Raw genomic sequence first — 19,299 nt, forward strand, 5'->3', positions numbered from 1 at the left:
GCGTCGCCTCCTGTAGGGAAGGGTATACATGCCCAGAGTGCGTAGGGTGGTCCACAAGTCCTTGCTTGAGTGAAGGACTGCGTCTGTATTCTCGGCAAACGGTTTCCTTTTATCGAAGGGTAGATCTTCGACTTTTGCCTGTAGCCCTTTGGGTAGAGCGGAAGCTTGTAAGTTGGAGACCCGCTGCATAACCACTGCGGTGGCTGTGGCCTTTGCCACTGTATCCATTGCGTCCAAGGCCAGCTGGACCACTCTCCTGACTGTGGTGTAGCTGTCCTTAATTATCAGCTTCAGAACTGGTCTCTTAGATTGGGGTAGATAGTCTAACAGAAGCATCAACGTAGCGTAGTTATCGAAATTGTGACTGGAGAGCAGAGCCGTGTAGTTCGCTATATGAAGAAGCAAGGTCGCCGAGAAGTACAGCTTCCTGCCAAAAATATCTAAGCAGTTTTCTTCTTTGTGTGATGTCACCTCCGCCCAAACCGGGATGTGCGTGATCTATGCAGCAGCCGTCACTAGCGAGTTGGGTTGTAAGGGTGTGATCAAGAACTTCATCCTTTGGGCGGACGAAGTATTTCTTGTCGAGCCTCTTGTTGGTAGGGGGAGCTCAGGCAGGGGTCTGCCATATGTCATCGGCCGCCTCCACGATGTCTTCTTCCATGGGGATGGCTACCTTGGATGAATGAGCAGGGCATGGATGCTTTAGGACCCTGCATCTCTTTTCCTGCACTTCAGCCAGAGGACCGTCCTGCTGAATGCCACTCTTTTGAAAAGGTCATCAAACCATTCAGAGGGGCAAAGCCCCCAGGATAACGGCCCCATCAGGGGATGAGGAGGACTGGTCCACGTGAAGCACATCAGGCCCTTGGTCCTCTGTGTCTGATACCCGATTCCAGACGCTGGGGCGATGGAGATTGCGGAGGTGGGGACTGAATCAGAGCTGGCATCATTTGGGGAGAGGTGTAACCCGCCGTGGAGGAGGCCCGTGATCGAGACCTGCTGGGATGCTCCTTCCTAGGCGAGTATCTACAGGAGGAGTCATAATAGTGACGGTCTTGATAGCGAGAGCTGCTAGACTGGCAAGAACGCGGCGAGTCATATGATCTATGCCAGTCCCTGGACATGTCTCTACCATGGGAAGACAACACTGACGTCCTGGACAATGGCAACAGGGAGGGATGACCTGTATCTGCAGAATGCCCCAGGTTCATGCATCGGGGTCAGGAGAGGGGACAGCAGCCTGTGCAGCTCTGTATTTGCTATGCTGCAGCTGGCGCTATGGGCTTGATCCCCGGGCTGCTGTGGGTGGCTTCCTCCTGCCAACAGTTCAGTCCCAGGGGTGTGTGTGTTGTGTGTTTAATCAGGGGAGGTTACAGCACTGCTCTGCTAGCCCTTGAGCCTGGCAGCTCCAAAGGTGTCTACTGGCAGCTTGTCCTAAGGTGTCTGATACCACTGTGTGTGTACGTGGGGGCGGGGGCAGCGCCAGAGCGGAAGGTGGAGGTGCTGCTGGAGCAGGAGAGAAGTTTAACTTTGTTCCATCCATTTTATCATCCAGTATTTTCTGGGCTGGCTGGTTTGTGGCTCACTCGGCTGATTCTCTCGTCTCTTTTGTGTTTGGTTCCAGCTGTGGGAGGGCAGAGTTAAGGTTACATGGGGCTTGAGCGCCCAAGACTGAGATGGGGCTCGGTGCACCAGACGTCACCCCTGAGCCCCCCTTGCCTCTGCAGTGGTAGTTGTGGAGCTTGATGCTGTGCAGACCACCTGGTGCAGACCAGCCCCACCAAGGAGCCTCACCCACTGGGGCTGAATGCTTTTATGCTAACTGGCCTCAGAAATCAGAGCAGCAACCTTGGCGCTTGTGGGCGAGACACTGGCTCGGCTCACAGGAGAGCTGAGCTGCATCCCTAGCTTCTCCCACACACCCATTCCCTGCCTACCCCCAGCTCCCTGTATTATCCTGGGTCTCACAGCCTTGCGAATATTAGGGTATTACCTCTCAGAGCATTGCGGTGTCTAATGGGCAACACTCAGCTTCACAGTGGTCATGCAGGTGCACCATAAAATGCCCAAGGGTATGCAGGTGCCTAAGGAAGGGCTCTTAAGCAGCTAACCAGTGGAGCAAAGGGAGCCTACCCCCACCAGGCCTGAAGTAGTGGGGAGTAGCAGACTATATTTTGTTATGTGCATTGAAGGATGCCTGATAATCAGCTGGGCAGCCCAAGCACACAGGGCATACCGGTGGGGAGGAGAGAGGAAGTCAGGTACTTGAGAGCTGTCCTGGTCCATCTGCATGAGCAGGCTACGCTCATGCTCCATTGATGGGACCTCCCTGGAGCAAGGTTCATATGCTGAGCTAAGCCAGATCTCAGCCCCAAAAGCCATCTCTCTCCCTCCCACTTCATCCCTCCCCTCGCCCCACATTTCTGTGTTTAGTAAACGATACCACACAGCATGGCCCCAAGAAAATATTTGTTTTTAATTCAGCAAGTCAGACAAGTATCATGGAGTCATGGCAATGTAGTACATGGATCTGCCTCCATGGGATGAAGGCCAAACACAGCTAAATACAAGCTATTGAAAGACGGGATGTAACTGTACTTGTAACAATACGGCAGCATGATACCAACAAGCCAGAAGCAGCTATTGAGAGAGAATCGTAAAGAGAAATACCAGGCATACTTGTCAACAGCTGTATTCGATTTAGACCTCCTCCCTGTCAGTGCCACAGGCTCCATTCAGATCAGATTCAGCCTGATGGGCTTTGTAAGTCCCCCTTGTATTTGAGCTAGAAAAATAAAATCACAAAAGTTGCTTGTGTTAGTTCTTCCCCTTTCCCCAGGTAATTTCAATCCTGTGGCTGTGCTGGTAAGAGAAAAGGTATTACTTCGCTCACCTTGTGACTCAAATTCCCCTTACCCCGTTCACATGGTGCCAGTTATTTTTCTCATCTATAATAAAATCGCCATGAACAAAAAATGGGGAGCTATAAAAAACATCTGCATAATACCAGAGGTTGGAAAAATACCCCAAAAGCTACTTGAGTAATAAAGTGTGGCTGGTGGGGGGCTGTACTTAAGTCCAAGTTACCCCTATCACTCTGGAAAACGACTTGAGTACAAGTTCCCATGCCTGTCACATCTAGATTTTACTCAAGTATCCAGAAGTGCAGGCAGCTATACTTTTACTCAAGTAACTTTTGGGGTACTTTTTCTCCCTCCACGTAACACTGTGGCCTATTTGTCACAAGGTGGCTATGGAATAGGAGCATCCCCCAAAGTGAACCCCCACGGCAAAGCAGAAGCATCTGCCCTGAAGTTCACTGCATGACTAGCATATACACCTGTGCAGCGGCAGTGGGCTAGGATTTAATCGCAAAGAAATGTAAACCCAGCCTATCCAAACTTTCACTTTGCCAGTTTCAGGCCACATGCTGTGACTGGGCTCAGTCTAAAGACCCAATTCATGGATTCCGGGGCAGCAGGATCTCGCCCTTACTGAGGAAGTGGAAAACCCATGTATGATTTCACCATTATTGAATGGAATTGGCCTGACCGGAGATTAAGGCCCTCACAAACTACTGTGTCTCCAGTGGGAAAGTTGTGGGTCAGGTTTGATGCCAGGCCCCGCGCTGCTATTTCTAGGGCCCCAAACAGAGCTGAATCAGTTGACAGAGGTTTCAGAAATCAGCTGGCACTTGTGAGCACAGCTCCAGGACCTATGGAAAGGAACCCCGACTGAATGGCAGAACAGAAGACTAAACATGCTGTGAGTTGATTTTATGTATCCTAGTGCTACTGATGTGTGTCACCTCTGATCTAAAATTATTTCCGAAGAGTTTCATGCAACCTGCTTGGTACCATCAGTCTCAGGAGCCATGTGAAATTGGTCAAGGAACGTAGAACTGTGTGGTGGGATTATAGAGCTTAGCTGTAACAACTACTTTTACACTGGTTTTTAATGAACTCCCTGTTGCTAGGTCTCTTCCTGAGTCAGGACAGAGGTTCTGTTCAGGCGCCTAAATGAAGCAGTGCTTGGAACTTGATTTTTGTTAACTGGAGTTTAAATTGCTCCTGATTTTGGAGACCTAGTCCTATTTTGGCAGCAACCAATCACACAGTAAACAAACTCTAGTCTTGAACTGTGCTTTACACAAAACCCATTTTCACTGCCTCAACCAGGAGGAACAAACACAGCTAACAACGTGCCAGCTAGGCTGCATTTCTGAATTTATTAGAAACAGCTGTCAGTACATCCTTCTAAAACATTACATGTAAATGTGCTTTATTGCAATTTTTATTGCATTTTTTTAAAACTCTAGAGCAAGTAGGCCCAGGATGTTTAGTGTCTGCAATTTAAAAGCCCAACCACCCATTAAAAATACAGCAAAATCGTAACATCTGGTGACAAGTACAATGTTGCATTACTCATCTAGAAACTACAATATGACTTGTCCAAAAACACTAACATACAATTGGTTTCTCTATGAAGCAGGTTTGTTTCTTTTTAAAAGTTCAACTACACAAATTCCTTTTTTTTTTTTTTTTTTTTTTAAACTACAGCATAAACGACAGAACAGGTTTTACACATACAACAAGAGTACCAAAAAGTTACATGCTGGAATTCCTATGGAGGAAAAAAACCAAACAGAGCAACCTCCAACAGCATCATGAGAAGCAGGTTCTAAACAGAGGCAGTATTATTTAGAAGGAAAAAAAAAACAGATTAAAAAATGCAACATTAACGCAAAGGTTATACAAGAGTGTGTGCTATTATTTCAGTCCTGACTACAAAAACCAAACATGTATGCATGTTTTACACTGAGACACGCCTTCATCTAACCAGTGCATTCACAAAGTTATACGTAACTATTACTCTCCTTTGCACATTAATTCTAGACAGGAATTAGATTGTTTTAAACCATGACTGCACCTTGAACAAAAAAGTTTTTTTTAAGTAACCTTTTCTTTGAACACATTGTAATGCTCTTGTCCCAGAGTAAATACTTAAAAAGCCTCAACACAATCCAATTAAAAAAATCATCGTCTAGACTCTCAAAAGCGCATTGTTAAAATGTTCCTGATAAACCCCTTTCATTTGGCGAAAACAGACCCAAACTTTGTGTGTGTAAACATGTGCAAATAGTGAATTTTGTTAAAGGGGCAGTGCCACTTATGGCTGATGCATATAAATGTGTATGTGAATATATTTTACACAGAGCTATATACATACAGTACACACACACACACACACACACACACACACACACACAGATATGATGCAGACTGTTACAATCCCATGGTGCTGTAAACTGCCAAACATACAAAATTAACAGGTTTAGTCAACTGTATTCTTAGCTGTTCGAGTCACTAAATTAAAAAATGCAAGGAAACAATCTCAACACATTGTACTTCAATGCAGAGTCCTGTGGCTAATTTCACTGATGGCATAAACAGGTGGTAACTCTACTGAAGTTCATCAATTTATACCAGGGGGCTAATTGGAGCCCTGGCTATGGTTACAACACAATTAGTTTTCCAACTATCTCAAGCCCAATCCATGACCACACCATCACTCAGCAAGCTCATTTAACGGAGTGGTGACAATTTTTCAGAAAAACCTAGACAGACTTTAGTTAAAGCCAATATTCCAAAAGTAACATCAAATGGTAGAGGCAGAGTAAATTTCAAATAAAAGCACAATTGATCAGCGGATTGATCACAGAGATCACAGATTGTTTCCTTGCCTTTTTTTAATTATTTCTATTGACTAAATGAAACAGATGCCTGTACTTCATTTATGGCAGAAGCCGGCAAGTCAATGAAACTTAAGTCAAATTCTAAACCAATGCTACATCAGCATTAGCCACAGAATGGGGGGCGAGTCTATGGAAAAAAGTGGAGAATAAACATTAAACATATGGAGCCAGTCCCCGGGATGAGTGTTTTAAACACTGTCATCTTCCAGAACACCTCTCATAACACACAGATGAGAATTCTCACTCGCCGTCCTGTGGAGCAAACAGCAAGGCGCCTAAAAGGCTTTCAAAATTCTTCCCTCCCCTAGTGCAGAAAATATTTCTGCCCACAGAATGTAAGCTTTGCAAAAGTTTGGGAGAAACTTTTATAGCACCATCAAAACATACTCCTGCCATACAGAATAATTAGCTGTATTGCTTTACCGTCAGTTCTACTATTATTTGGGATTCATGGCTTTGTTCTCCCCTCTCGGCTGCACAGATTATGCCAAAAGGAAACTAGCAGGACAGCAATGCAAATTTCCTTTTAAATACAAACGAGCACTCTTAAAGGGACTTACTAAATTATTTTTGTAAAAATTATCACAATCTCAATTGCTTTTCAAAATGTGCGCACGCACGCACACACACACACATACTCTTTAAAATGCATAACCAATTACTCCACAGCTTGCTATGCAGAAGTTGAGATTACAGTCACTTTGGGATCTAATCTTTTCTGAGTAAAGACAGGAGTCCTGTTCAAGCACAGTGTCTTAAATTGCAATCAGAAGTTAGTCAACAAGCTGAGTCTGGATTTGCAGCTCATTCTCTCACTTACTAAACCCTTTGTGCATCTGACAAATTTGCTATGTGAAGCAAAGAGTGGCATGCGTCTCTGTTCTTTCAGGAATATATTTTGACTCTGCTGTTCACAAAGCTGACGCTGGTGAATCAAGATAGGGAGACAAGAAACAGAACGGAGGACTTCAGAATAGGACTGAAAACACATCCCCACGTTCCCATAGTGCTGTTTTAAAACTGCATTTGGAACCTGCCTCTTACACTCTCCAACTCCCACAAAGTACCGGTACGTCCGCAAAATGCAGCACGCTTACAAGACTCACTAACATTTCTGATTTTCATTCCGTTAGCGTAAAGAAAAAACCAAACATTCAAACAAAAAAGAGATTGTTCAAGTACCAAATATAAGGGGCTTTCCCAAACTTTAAAACACCTTTAGGAATTCTGTTTTTAACAGCCGTAACATTGAGTTACTGGACATGTTGCCATCCAAGTTGCACAGAGAGCAAGTGTTAGGGCAGCCAGAATCCCCACCCCCAGCCCTGACTCCTGCACTGAACACCTCATTCTTTTCCACAGTCTCCATTATGGCTGTTTGGCTTTCAAGAAGCCAAGATTTGCTTCGATTGTTGTCCTTCTGCGACATGAGTGCAGCTTGAAATTTGGGTCTGATGGAAAACAAATGGGCTTGATTCTCTTTTCACATAAGCAGCTGTCTCCCCCCCAGTACAGTCTCTCGCTTACATACGGAGGCGAGAAAAGAGTCAGGTTCCTTAGTCTGAGAATTCCTTTTCCACCTCAGTCACCTTTGGAAGTTTGTGAGCACATGGAGAGATCGTGTTTGATCTTGGTGCAAGGAGGAAAGTTGTAGTACATTAGAACCCAGCAGAGACTTAGGGAACACGTGATACATGGCAGGCGTTGCTCCATTACTTCCAGAAAGAGTTTAGACAAGTTCTCTCCCATTTTAATTGGAAAATCCACCACCTTGTATGTTCATATTCTATTACGTGGTGGTTCAAACACCGCACGATACCCTTGGTTTTAGACTGCACCTGTGCTCTTTGAGGATGCTGCAAAGTTCTCCCAAACTGCATCTTATCAACTCACCCTTACTACCCCCACATTTGTTCAGTCATGCCTGGGAGGAGAGTTGGAAGTTCAGGAACTTTAGCAGCACTGTTTTCTTGGCTGATTTGCTGCTCACAATGGCAACTGTGGAAGTAGATCTGTTTTTCCCATTTGTGAAAAAGCAAAATACTGAATCACCCCTCTTCCCTGCAAATATACTTCAAACAGATAGAAGAAACTGTGCATAATAGAAAGTCTCAATATCATCCCTTCCATTTAACACTGTGCAAAAAAAAGTTTTATTTAAATCTAAATATATATTTAATACAACATGGGTCAGTGAGATGAGTACTAATCTACCTGCAGCCAAGTAAGAAATGGCTCCTCCACTAACTGAGCATATGTTCCCCATCTTTTGACCCCTGAACCAGAATTTTTCTGCAATTTGTTTAGATATGAACATATTGCCCTTAAAAAAAAAATTCACTCCTTTGCTTTTGCCTGTTACACATTTGTTTTAGGCTTGTTAACAGCTGATACTCGGGTCAATCCTGTACCTGTTGAGCCTAATTCCAATTTCCAATGGCTCTGCTGGGAGTAAATGGCATCACACTGGTTTTATACCAGTGGGAGACCGAGCAGGATCAGGCCGACTACCTGTGACTGGGAGCAGGAGCAGGCCCCCTAGTGGATCATACCTGCCATAGGTCCGAGTTGGTTTTATACACATTTTTCACTTGCCAAATGAGTGCAAAAACAGGTGTGCAAGGGCAGCTGAGAGAATAAAAATAGGTAAAACACAAGCAAGCTGTAATGTATGTGCCTAAATCAAGTGCAAAAAGGCACATGGAGTCATCAGGGAGATGGGGTGGAGAAAGTAAATGAGGAATTTTTAAGTTTTAATTTGAACACAAGCCTAATCTGAAAATTAGGGGGAAAAAGATTAAAAATGCTTCTAGATGGCTTTTAGCTTTCTGGGTGTATTGCTCAAAATAATGCAGCGCCTGTGATGGGTGAAGAAATTTGCAATAAGGGGGGCAGATTCTGAGTCACTCACACCCCACTGTAAAGCCAAAATCACTTCACAGAAGCCAAAGGAATTACTGTGAATTTATACAGGTATAACCAAGATGGAATCTGGACTAACACACCACATGTGTTCAGCGGAGCTTCAAAAGTAGTTCCACTTCTTACACCACTGCCACGGGTGCTGCGAGACTGAACCAGGATTGTGTCTAATTGAACTTTGCTTTGTTAATATGAAAACCTGTGTCACAGTTCACATAGTAAGACACTTCACAGTTTGCCGCGAACCTGATTCTCTCTGGCAGGAGTGGAGAATGAGGAATAACTCCATTAACTTCACTAGAGTTTCCAGGGGAGTAAGAGAAGAACCGTGATGTGGTAGATTTTCAAAGGCACAGCTAGAAGTTAACTGCTATCTGGGCCTCTGAAAAATCTACTCAATGTATGTGTAGTCAAGATTGAATCCAGCACCAAGAAGAGAGTAGGAGAATGATGCTTTGCAGTCACTGGATTACTGCAATGCAAGAGATGTCACTGGTTGCTTTTACTAGAGTCAAAAATGAAATGTTTTCTTTACAACAGGAGCAATGAACCTAGGTTTTTACTGAACAGGGCAGACATTTTACCAGCAACATAGATGCCAGCCAGGGGAAACTCAGTCATCTGGCACGGGGCCTTCAGTTAGTCACGTTCTCCTCTCATAAGAGAGATCCAGCAGCTTCCATTCGTAGGGCTTTTTAAGCTTTGACAATTCTTCATTTGAAGATGACATTCTAGCTGGTTAACCAGCAGCTGGGCTTAACCAGCAACACATTAGTGCAAAAATTAAGTGGTGCCTGGACACACCAAGTAATCTAAACTGCCCTTTCCACTATTATATAATCAGTGTTTAAGATCGGTCACGTCCCTACTCAGGAATAAATAATGGTCTGCTTAACAGTATATTATAGTGCCTTTGTCTGATGATTTCTCAGTGTAAACATTAATCAGGCCTCCACAACCTTGCCATTATTCCTCTGGGACTACAGATGGTTCAAGTCCAAACAAGAAGTCAGTGGCAGGGTCAGGAACAGACCCAAGGGCTTCTGACCTGCAGTCCCTGTCTTGGCCACTAGACTGTTTCGTTGCCTGTGCAATTTGCATACAGTGGGTGTAAAACAAAATCCTACCACTAACAAACAGCAAAAATTAAATTCTAAGGCCACTCACTGAATAATTACCTTGTAATTTGTGCTTTGTTGCTGATGCTACCCCCTTATTTAATTTTGCTTTCCACTGCAGAATCCCAGTAGGAGCAAATCAAAAATACTGAGTCAAGCATATGATGGGGACAACTTACATCTCTTTTCAAGTGCAATTATTTCTTGGCTTAAGCACTTTAGCAATGCCGGCTGTACTCAGCCACTCCCAAGGTCTGCCTACCCAGCATCCAACAGTATCAGATGCTTCAGTGCGTGGCACAAGAGAACCTGCAGTTGACTTTGACTAGTCTACGCAGTTGTCTCGTAGCAGAAGATCCACTTTCTGCTTTGGCTACTACTTAACCGGCTACTGCATGTACAAACAATCTAGAAAAATTTTTGTTTATTGCCCAACACTAAACATGGATACACGTAGTGAAACTAGATTCCGCTAGCATAAGATCTTGAACAACTGACTGGAATGGAGTAACGGAAATCAGAACCTGGTCCATGATGAACAAGTCAAAGGGGATTACACATATCAGCATAAAGTCTGAGGGCCAGTCTTCATGTAATTATTTGGTATAATAAGCCATCCAGAAGCACTGCATTGCACCTTTTCTTTATATACTTACATTACAAAAAAATGTTGTAATAGTTTCAAAAGAGTAGTTCATCATTCAGCAACAGAACTCACAAAACATGAGTGGCCAGCTTCTTTCTGGTTTACATTCCAAAGCATAGTATCTACAACACTTGGAAAGGAGTGTCCCAACCCCCCCAAAAAAACCAAAAAACCCACACACCAACAGAGAAGGGGCGAGGAAGGGGGAGCAATTACATCAAATTAGACAGATCAGAGTTTTCAAAACCACACAAAGTTTTAGCTTTTCCTTTTATTTGTTTCAAGTTTTGGTGCAGAAAGTATGTGCGGATGCTAATGCAACCTTCCCCCATAAATGTGCCATCCAGCAACGAACAACGTTTTGGTGGGTTCAATTTGGTTATAAACATTTCCTTTAAGCGAAGACCTGTAGTGCTGTTGAAACCAAAAACTTTGTTTCTGTTGGTAAAAAATAAAGCAACTTTTCTTTATAAGGATTTTTCCTTTTAAATAACCTGAAGCTTTCCCATAATTCCTTTGGTCTTCTCTCACCAAATCCACGCCTCCTCAAGATAAGCCCTCATTTGGAAGTTCGGCTGAATTGCAGTGAAGCTGCTAAAATTAACAGAGAGCATTGCTGTGGTAAGAGTTCCTCCACCAGTTTCTTGGGGTTTAAGACTGAAAGACGTTACTTTTGCCTCAACAGAGGCCTCAAAATTGTCCCCATGAGAACAAGAAAAAATCCCAATTAAAAGTTCTGCTGAAGGTGCCTGGTAAATAATTATTTCCATAAGATGTTTTGCTTCCAGTTTTTTGGGTGTGTTTATGTTGACTTTATTTTCCCTGAATGGGAACGAACAAAAAACAAAAAAAAAAAAAAGTCAGTGTAATATAATAGCACAGCTGAGCTTTAGGTAACACCAGGACACCTACACCCAGGTTGTTGTTTTGTTGCTGCTAGGCCTCATTGATTCACATTCACAGAATCACTTCTTGTGCAAAACAAGCAGTCTCAAGAGAAAGAATGCCCTCAGAGTTCTAATAAAAACTGTAGAAAAGAATCCAAGATAGCCAACATTTTCCACCTCCCCAGAATTTATCTGCAAAGGGAGGACGGCATCTGTGCGTAGACAGGATAGGCAAGCCTGACATTTAGGGAATCGTTGTGTTGGATGAGGGATGTCTGCTGGTAATGAAGGACTAATTCCTTAAGTGTGCTGTACAGGTTGTATGGTTCTGCAAATCCATAACCCCTTGGAGTGCTGTAGATCACACAGTGTTTAACTTCGCCATCAGCTCTGCAAGAAAAGAAACAGGACTGTTAACATTCCAACTGTCATATTAAACTGGCAACTACTATAGCAAGGCTGATTTTGAGTCAATAAAATAATGACAAAACTTTAGGCAGAGGTGAAGGAAATGTTATAACAGAGATTCTCCACAGAAATGAGGTCTCTAAGGAAGAGTGGTTAGGCATTCTTACAAAGCGATCTACATATCATGGGCCAACTCTTCTCTCAGAACCCCAACCTCCACAAGAAAGAACACGTTACATTATGCCATTTCCGTGCTTACTGCTGATCAACAAAAAGAATTTGACAAACTTCTCATTTCAATGATATGCTACAAAAAGTTAGGCAGTGCTTACATTCATGTGAGACTGAATGCACTATGATCTTTATTTACGAATTGGCTTTGGATGCACTTTCACTTGGCAAAACTGACAACTCATTTTTAGATGCTTTCATTGACTTATTACATAAAAGACTGTGGGGTGCAAAACAGACAAAGTATTTTTAGCTAGTAGAAATGGAACACCTAATTCTGCTGTCAATTACATCAGCATAAAATAGGGAAACACCGGTGGCATAGACTGAGTTGCACTAATACACCTGTGTATGTGGAAAAGTCAGGCCCTGAACAAATGTGTATAGTCAAAAACCCCCATTCTTATAAAAAATGAAGAGGACTCCAGAGAAGGCATAATTGTGAATATAGCAATCACATGAATCTGGAACTGGCATAACTACAAATGTGAACAAATCTCAACATGGGTCGTTCAGAACATTTTGGTCTCCAAACTTTGCTGATGTCTCTCTTTGGAGAACAGTGTGAAAATCAGGCCATGTACTGTTACAGAGCTGCTTACTGAAATGCTGCAGAACTACATCCTAGTGCAGTGGGTCCCAATCACTTCACTAGTGCAGACCCACAATCACCCCTCCCCCAACCATTCATGGACCCCCCATCAAAGCCAATTTTAGCCACTATGTACATTTCATTAAATGAAAAGGGAAACCACAACATAGATTTTCAGATGGCAATTAACAATACTGGAAGATAGTTAATTTAAAAATAATTGATTGTAACTTTGCAATTTATTTAAAACATACTTTGTAGGATCATTTTTTAATTTATTTTTTACAGATGCCCTGTAATACCCACACGGACCCCAGGCTAGGAACTGCTGGCTTAGTGATTATGACAACTGAGAATTGTAAGGACCACAATATCTGTACCTCCAAACCAACAGCTTTTTGCAACAAAGATACCATTGTAACCTAGATGCATCTGCCACATATTCATTCATCTGAATGCGTAATTTAAGGTGCCTTGAATTCTCTAAAATAATCCAAATGGCAAAGATTTTGAGATTGACAATCTAGAGGTTTCTAAATAAATTAATCTGTAAAGAGAACAGACTTACACCACAGAACAAGCATAACATCCTTTCTTGCTACTTTCTCGAATTAAAAATGCTCCATCAGGTTTTCCACAGAGCAAATCTTCTGCTTGGATTCGGTTGAGATCCCCAACAAACCAAGTTTTCTCATCGTAATGTGGCAGGTTTTCATCCTCTTCATTCACAAAGTATGTACTAGGGAAGGAGATGCAACTTGTTATTTCAATCACCCAGTCGCTAAAGGAATCAGTTATACCCAGGAAGATTTATTTTGCAGGAAGCATTCTGAAGGAAGATAAAATGCAAATGAGAAATACATCTGGGAAGAGGCAGTTCAAACTGGAAGACCAGACTTCTAATATTCACTTAATGTCAGCCACGAATCCTTTTTCGAAGGTACTATATTCACACACACCTGTTGAATCACAGGACACAAAACTTCACCTTAGGAAAGGCTTCCAATCCTTTATACAGAGCTGGCATTTCATATTACTGAGCTCCTCAGGGGGAAGATCAGAGCTCTGCCACTTATCAGAGAGATTAAATGTTTAAGAGCACTTACTCATCAATATTTTCATTTTTGATTCCTAGCCAGTCGTTTATTCGCTTCTGCCTCACTCCTTTGTGATTGAGCCATCTGTCAGGATGAGAAATTAGAAAGCATTAATACGTTCCCCAGTTGTTTGCTACTGACCAAACAGAAGAGATGCTTACACATGGACCTCAAAGAGAGGATACAGAGCAGTGGTGGCCAAAAACTTACTGACCCGCTGAGCTGCACAAAACTAATATCAGAAGTCTGAGAACTACGTGGGCCAGTCAGGGCTTGGGGCTTCACTTCAGCCTTGCTCCTGCCAAAGCTCCAACAGGTGCTTCCCTCAGGGCTGAAGGTCCAAGCCTGCTCCCCACAGGGCAGAAGATCCAACCCCCTGGAGGGCAGAAGTCCTGATCCCTCACTGCCCCAGTCTGGCAGACAGAGAATGTGGTGGGGCTGTAAAGGGCTGTACAAGCCACACTTTGACTGTAAAGACCTGCATGTGGCTTGCAAACTATGGTTTGACCAGGCTGATTTAGAGACTGAGCTTACCCATGTGAAAGAGGCCCCAGGCAACATTACACTGTGTACTCTTATATGGTCTCTTTAGAATGATTTAGTCATCGGGGAGGGAGCAGTAGAGGAGGTATAACCTTCAGACTCTGCAGGTGAATGGGGAAGGAAGGTACTATTTCAGGCTATACTAGGTCATCTGATGATGGCTGCAGCTGCCTCCCTTTTACAGAACAATATGTATTGCCATGGGTGCCACTGTCCACAGAACAACCCCACCTTCCCTCTGAAAGGGTGTGTATATGGGGCACATGCTAATTTCTGGTACCAACAGGGCTCAGAGGGAAGAGTGCTTGGGAGTGCTATTACCCTCCAAACTTAGGACGTTCCAAGCCTACAGACTTGGGTAATAGGTGCTTCTGAGGGGTTTGGGCGAGTAAGAGGGAGGAAATCATTCACCAGCATCAACACCATTTTGCCCTTTGCTCTTTTCAACATAGTCCTGGATCTTTTGCAAACATTAGTGAAGGGAGGCACCTGCCTTTATCATTCATGGTGTTCTGAGTCACATGAAAGCTACCTGCATTGTAGAATAGGTACTGATGATGTACTAGTATATCAGATATGCTTCGAAGTCTGACAGTACACTAATAAGCCATGAAGTGATTATTACAGAAGTAGAGAAAAGGCTAATCAGCTACTCAGTCATTTCATACCAGGGTCTAGTCTCCTATCAGCACACACACAACTCTGACTATGAAGAGGGAAGAATGGACTCCTGTTAGTAGAATGACCACCACTGTCTTTAAAAAGTTAGTCACACACATTGTTTTGAAGTGCCCAGACCTGCCCTACTTACACAAGATACTGATCTCTGATCTTGCGTAGCTGGATAAGATCAGGTTTGATGCTATTCATTTTCTTATCAATTTCCCTATTGTCCAGAGCCTGTTTCTTCAAATCCTGCTCCAGGCGCATTTTACTATCATGGATCTCGCCCAAGCGTGATTTTAATTTCTCATAATTCATCATAATTCTGTAAACAAATTGGTAATGTTTAAGAGGGAGAGAAAAATACAAAAATCAACCCAGACAGCTCTAGCCATAAGAATGTCATAATTAAATGTCTTACCTCTTATACACATTAGTGGAAGACAAAAAGACATTTCTTTATATCACCCTTCTCTCATCTTACCATCAGTTGAGTAGTGACTACTATTGCAAAGTGCTTTCATTTTGCTTGAAATGCAGTTCTACCCTGAAAAGTAACTAAAAGGATATTTCCTTCCTACTCCTTAGATCTGCTCTCATACACTCAGAAACAGACCTTAAAATTTAAGACTTTTTTGGTTACTCTTGACTGAGCCAACACAGCTCTGGGAGTGAGCTGGATCGGATTCTCTCTTCATTCTTGGGTTTATTTACTCAAGCCTTAAACTGTTAATAAGCTTAGCATAGGTATCACTGTCAGCAGGATTTGGCCTTCAGATACTGAGTACTAGTGATAAGCAAGCTGAAAGAATGCTGCTTGACTCATCTATTTTTTCTTTTGTTGGAGGACAGACTAACATGGCTACCTCTCTGTTACTATTCATTTTCATATGTGAAGCTGGCATTCAAGTCTGGAAGTTAAGCACAATCTCTCCCTCTTTCCTCTTCATTTACTTTACTTGTAAACACATTGACACACCTGTTCTGAAGTCAGAGTGAAGTATGGGTATCCCACAATGTCATTTTTGCAAAACCCCCTTGCAGCGTAGAATCACACTAAGTACATTACCACAATTCAGAAGGTGCCAAGTCAGGCTAGCCATTGTACGTGCCCTTGTACTACAGGGCAACCCACACCTCTGTTTATTTGGGGAAAAAAAAAAACACCTAAGCAAGCACATTTAGGACACTGGAATGAGACCTTACTTCTTGCACATAAATACAACTGTTTATCCTAAGAGAAAAAAGTTTAATATCTCGGAGACATTTTATTACTACGTAACCCTATACAAAATAGGCAAAAGCTACTCTGCTTTCTACAGTTACACTATTTAGTAAAGGAACAGAATCTTAGTTTCTAAGGGGCAGCTATGTTAGCCTGTATCTAAAAAAACAAAAACCACAACCACATGCATCTGACGTTGCGGGTCTTTGCCCACAACAGCTTATGTTCCAATGTTAGTCTAGAAGGTGCCACAGGACTTGTAGTTTTAGCATCTTAGTGATTTTAGGGGACCATATATTTCTGACATACTATAAAAATTCTGAAGACAGAACAGGGACATTTATGCTTTGTAGTAGGAAGTTGCTCAACTCACAATAACCTTAGGCAACTAAGCTATGATACTGGAGTTCATAAGTATCAAGAGTTCAGCTGAAAAACTCACATTACATTGCTGTGCTTAGGTATTGGCAAAGCTTGGCAATAAGTATGGCACCTTGCTATTAGCAGGCGACAGAGGTTTGAGCCTCAACCATTAACTTTTTCTTGTGTGTGGACTTTGGCCAGAGAGAAATTTACTGCACAATAAAAAACTACGATTAACAGTGGGTTTTAACATATATTAAGATCAGATTGTTTTAAAAAAAACACATTCTGACGAAGTTCACATTGACTTACATGAAGAACACATTCAGCTCTTCATTCAAACTACATTAGGAGACTATTATCCATTGACAGGTAGTGGGGATTGAAAATGACACTAAAAGGCTACGTCTACACGTGAAGCCTACATCAAAGTAGCCTATTTCGATGTGGCGACATCGAAATAGGCTATTTTGATGAACAACGTCTACACGTCCTCCAGGGCTGGCAACGTTGATGTTCAACATTGACGTTGCGCAGCACCACATCGAAATAGGCGCTGCGAGGGAACGTCTACACGCCAAAGTAGCACACATCGAAATAAGGGTGCCAGGCACAGCTGCAGACAGGGTCACAGGGCGGACTCAACAGCAAGCCGCTCCCTTAAAGGGCCCCTCCCAGACACAGTTGCACTAAACAACACAAGATCCACAGAGCCGACAACTGGTTGCAGACCCTGTGCATGCAGCACGGATCCCCAGCTGCAGCAGCAGCAGCCAGAAGCCCTGGGCTAAGGGCTGCTGCACACAGTGACCATAGAGCCCCGCAGGGGCTGGAGAGAGAGCGTCTCTCAACCCCTCAGCTGATGGCCGCCATGGTGGACCCCGCAATTTCAAAGTTGCGGGACGCGCAACGACTACACGGTTCCTACTTCGACGTTGAACGTCGAAGTAGGGAGCTATTCCCATCCCCTCATGGGGTTAGCGGCTTCGACGTCTTGCCGCCTAATGTCGATGTTAACATCGAAATAGCGCCCAACACGTGTAGCCGGGATGGGCGCTATTTCGAAGTTAGTGCCGCTACTTCGAAGTAGCGTGCACGTGTAGACACGGCTAAACTGGAATGATAGTGTTCCAGATTTTAAACATGCCCAGCTTACAAGTAAGAGATGTATCTCCAACTGCATCCCACGCAAATTCCGTTGGGGATCTGATGGTCAAGCTAGGTTATTTTCTTCTCCAACATCACTGTTTGAGATTCCACAGCACAAATCATGACCTCAATTGTGCTACCCAATTAAACCCTATGTGACATGTTCCAATGAAAATTAATTCATCCATGTAACTGAAACTCTTAACAACATTGTTGATGCTTGTAGAAGAACAGAATTCAGCTCTCTTGTGCATTGCTATGATTTAAAAACTAAGGACTTTGCTTTTGTCAGACTCAGTAGATGTGATTATGAAAACACACAGGTAAAAGGCCCGCTGAGTCAGAAAAGGCCATTTTTCAGGGCAGAAATTACAGTTCAATGAATGCCTGCTACCTTCCCAAAAAGTTTCCACTGCTTCAAAAAAGCCTCATTGACTTAGAATAAAATATTGCTTAATACAGTAATAATAAAATATGATGGAAGTTTTTGGCTTCACAAATATTACTTTGGTCTTAATTTCAGAATGTGTCAAGACCTCCTCAAGGCACTGATTTTGATTTAGGGTCAAATCCTGATCTTTGATGAACATGCATTCTTAGCAACATCAAATGGGAGTTCCTAAAATGGGCATCCAAGAGCACATTATATGCCAAGTGCTTTTGAGCTAGTTAGTTCTGAGATTCACTCTACATCTGAGTGTTAGAAATCAGCTAACTGTTCTTTAGCTCACATTTTAGCTGCAAATGAAAATTCCCCCCTCCCCCCCCCAAGCAGCACTGCTTAAACCTCTCATTTTCCTGAAGAGAGGTCTTCATAGAACTTCTATGAATGACTCTAGATTTAAGAGATCAGATCACCCAATCCGCATCCCAGTAAATGCAGGAGTGTACTCCACAGTGCATGAGTCTTTGGGATAGTTCAACAAAAGAATACAAATATTTAATAAAAAATTATAATTCTTTAGGTTTATAAAAGAAGTCTTAACAGGATTTTCTGTTAGCTTCATGAGTGGGCCCGTATAGGAATAACACACATTAATATGATTTGAGATCCTACCGTTCGATTTCCTTCTCATTTCCTTCTCTGCGGAACCGTTCAATATATTCTTTGCTGTATCGCTCTTGTGTGTGGCACTGTTCCTCAAATATTTTAATGGTTTCATTAAATGCTTCAATTGCAGTTCTCTTCATCTGAATTTCCTATACAAAGAAACCAAAAGCAAAAAGCATGCTTAGCCATTCGCAACACGAAATAAGCGCAAGACTTAGGGTACCTCTACACAGTAGCGTTATTTCAAAGTAAGCTATTCCTGAATAGTTTATTTCGAAATAACGCTGCTACATACAAAATGCAGTTCGAAATACCTAAGTGCTAATTCGAAATGCAGTGTCTACTCACGATAGAGCCTATTTCTAAATAGAGCCATTGGTCACACTATGGCTTATTCTGAAATAGGCTTTATAACCTGTCCAAACAGGCCCTTTTTTGAAACAGCTCTTTCAAAATAGGAGCTTTTCCTCGTGCAATGAGGTTTACCTGTTTCAAAATAAGCCAACTGCTATTTCAAACTTATTGCATTGTGTAGCTGGTAGGATAGTTATTTCAAAATAACTTTGCTGTTTAGACACAGCTGTAGTTATGCTTCCTAAATTGGTTGTCAGGAAAAAATAAAACAACCTTCAACTTTAAAAAGAAAAAA

At 42.7% G+C, this 19,299-nt stretch overlaps 1 protein-coding gene across 2 annotated transcripts in view; it reads right to left on the bottom strand.

The window, feature by feature from the left end:
• Nucleotides 1-2,462: 2,462 nt before the first annotated feature.
• Nucleotides 2,463-19,299, bottom strand: part of PIK3R3 (phosphoinositide-3-kinase regulatory subunit 3) — a 270,402-nt gene continuing 253,565 nt past the window's right edge. For both annotated transcript variants that reach the window (XM_075003471.1, XM_075003472.1), the window contains 5 exons: nt 18,657-18,799; nt 15,011-15,187; nt 13,666-13,740; nt 13,128-13,298; nt 2,463-11,718 (listed from right to left, as the gene is read on the bottom strand). In XM_075003471.1, the coding sequence (XP_074859572.1) occupies nt 11,517-11,718; nt 13,128-13,298; nt 13,666-13,740; nt 15,011-15,187; nt 18,657-18,799 (768 nt within the window). In that variant the 3' untranslated portion in view covers nt 2,463-11,516. The remainder of the gene's footprint in view (nt 11,719-13,127; nt 13,299-13,665; nt 13,741-15,010; nt 15,188-18,656; nt 18,800-19,299) is intronic.

Source organism: Carettochelys insculpta, chromosome 9 (genome assembly GCF_033958435.1).
Source record: "Carettochelys insculpta isolate YL-2023 chromosome 9, ASM3395843v1, whole genome shotgun sequence".
In the NCBI taxonomy this organism is placed as follows: Eukaryota; Metazoa; Chordata; order Testudines; family Carettochelyidae; genus Carettochelys; species Carettochelys insculpta.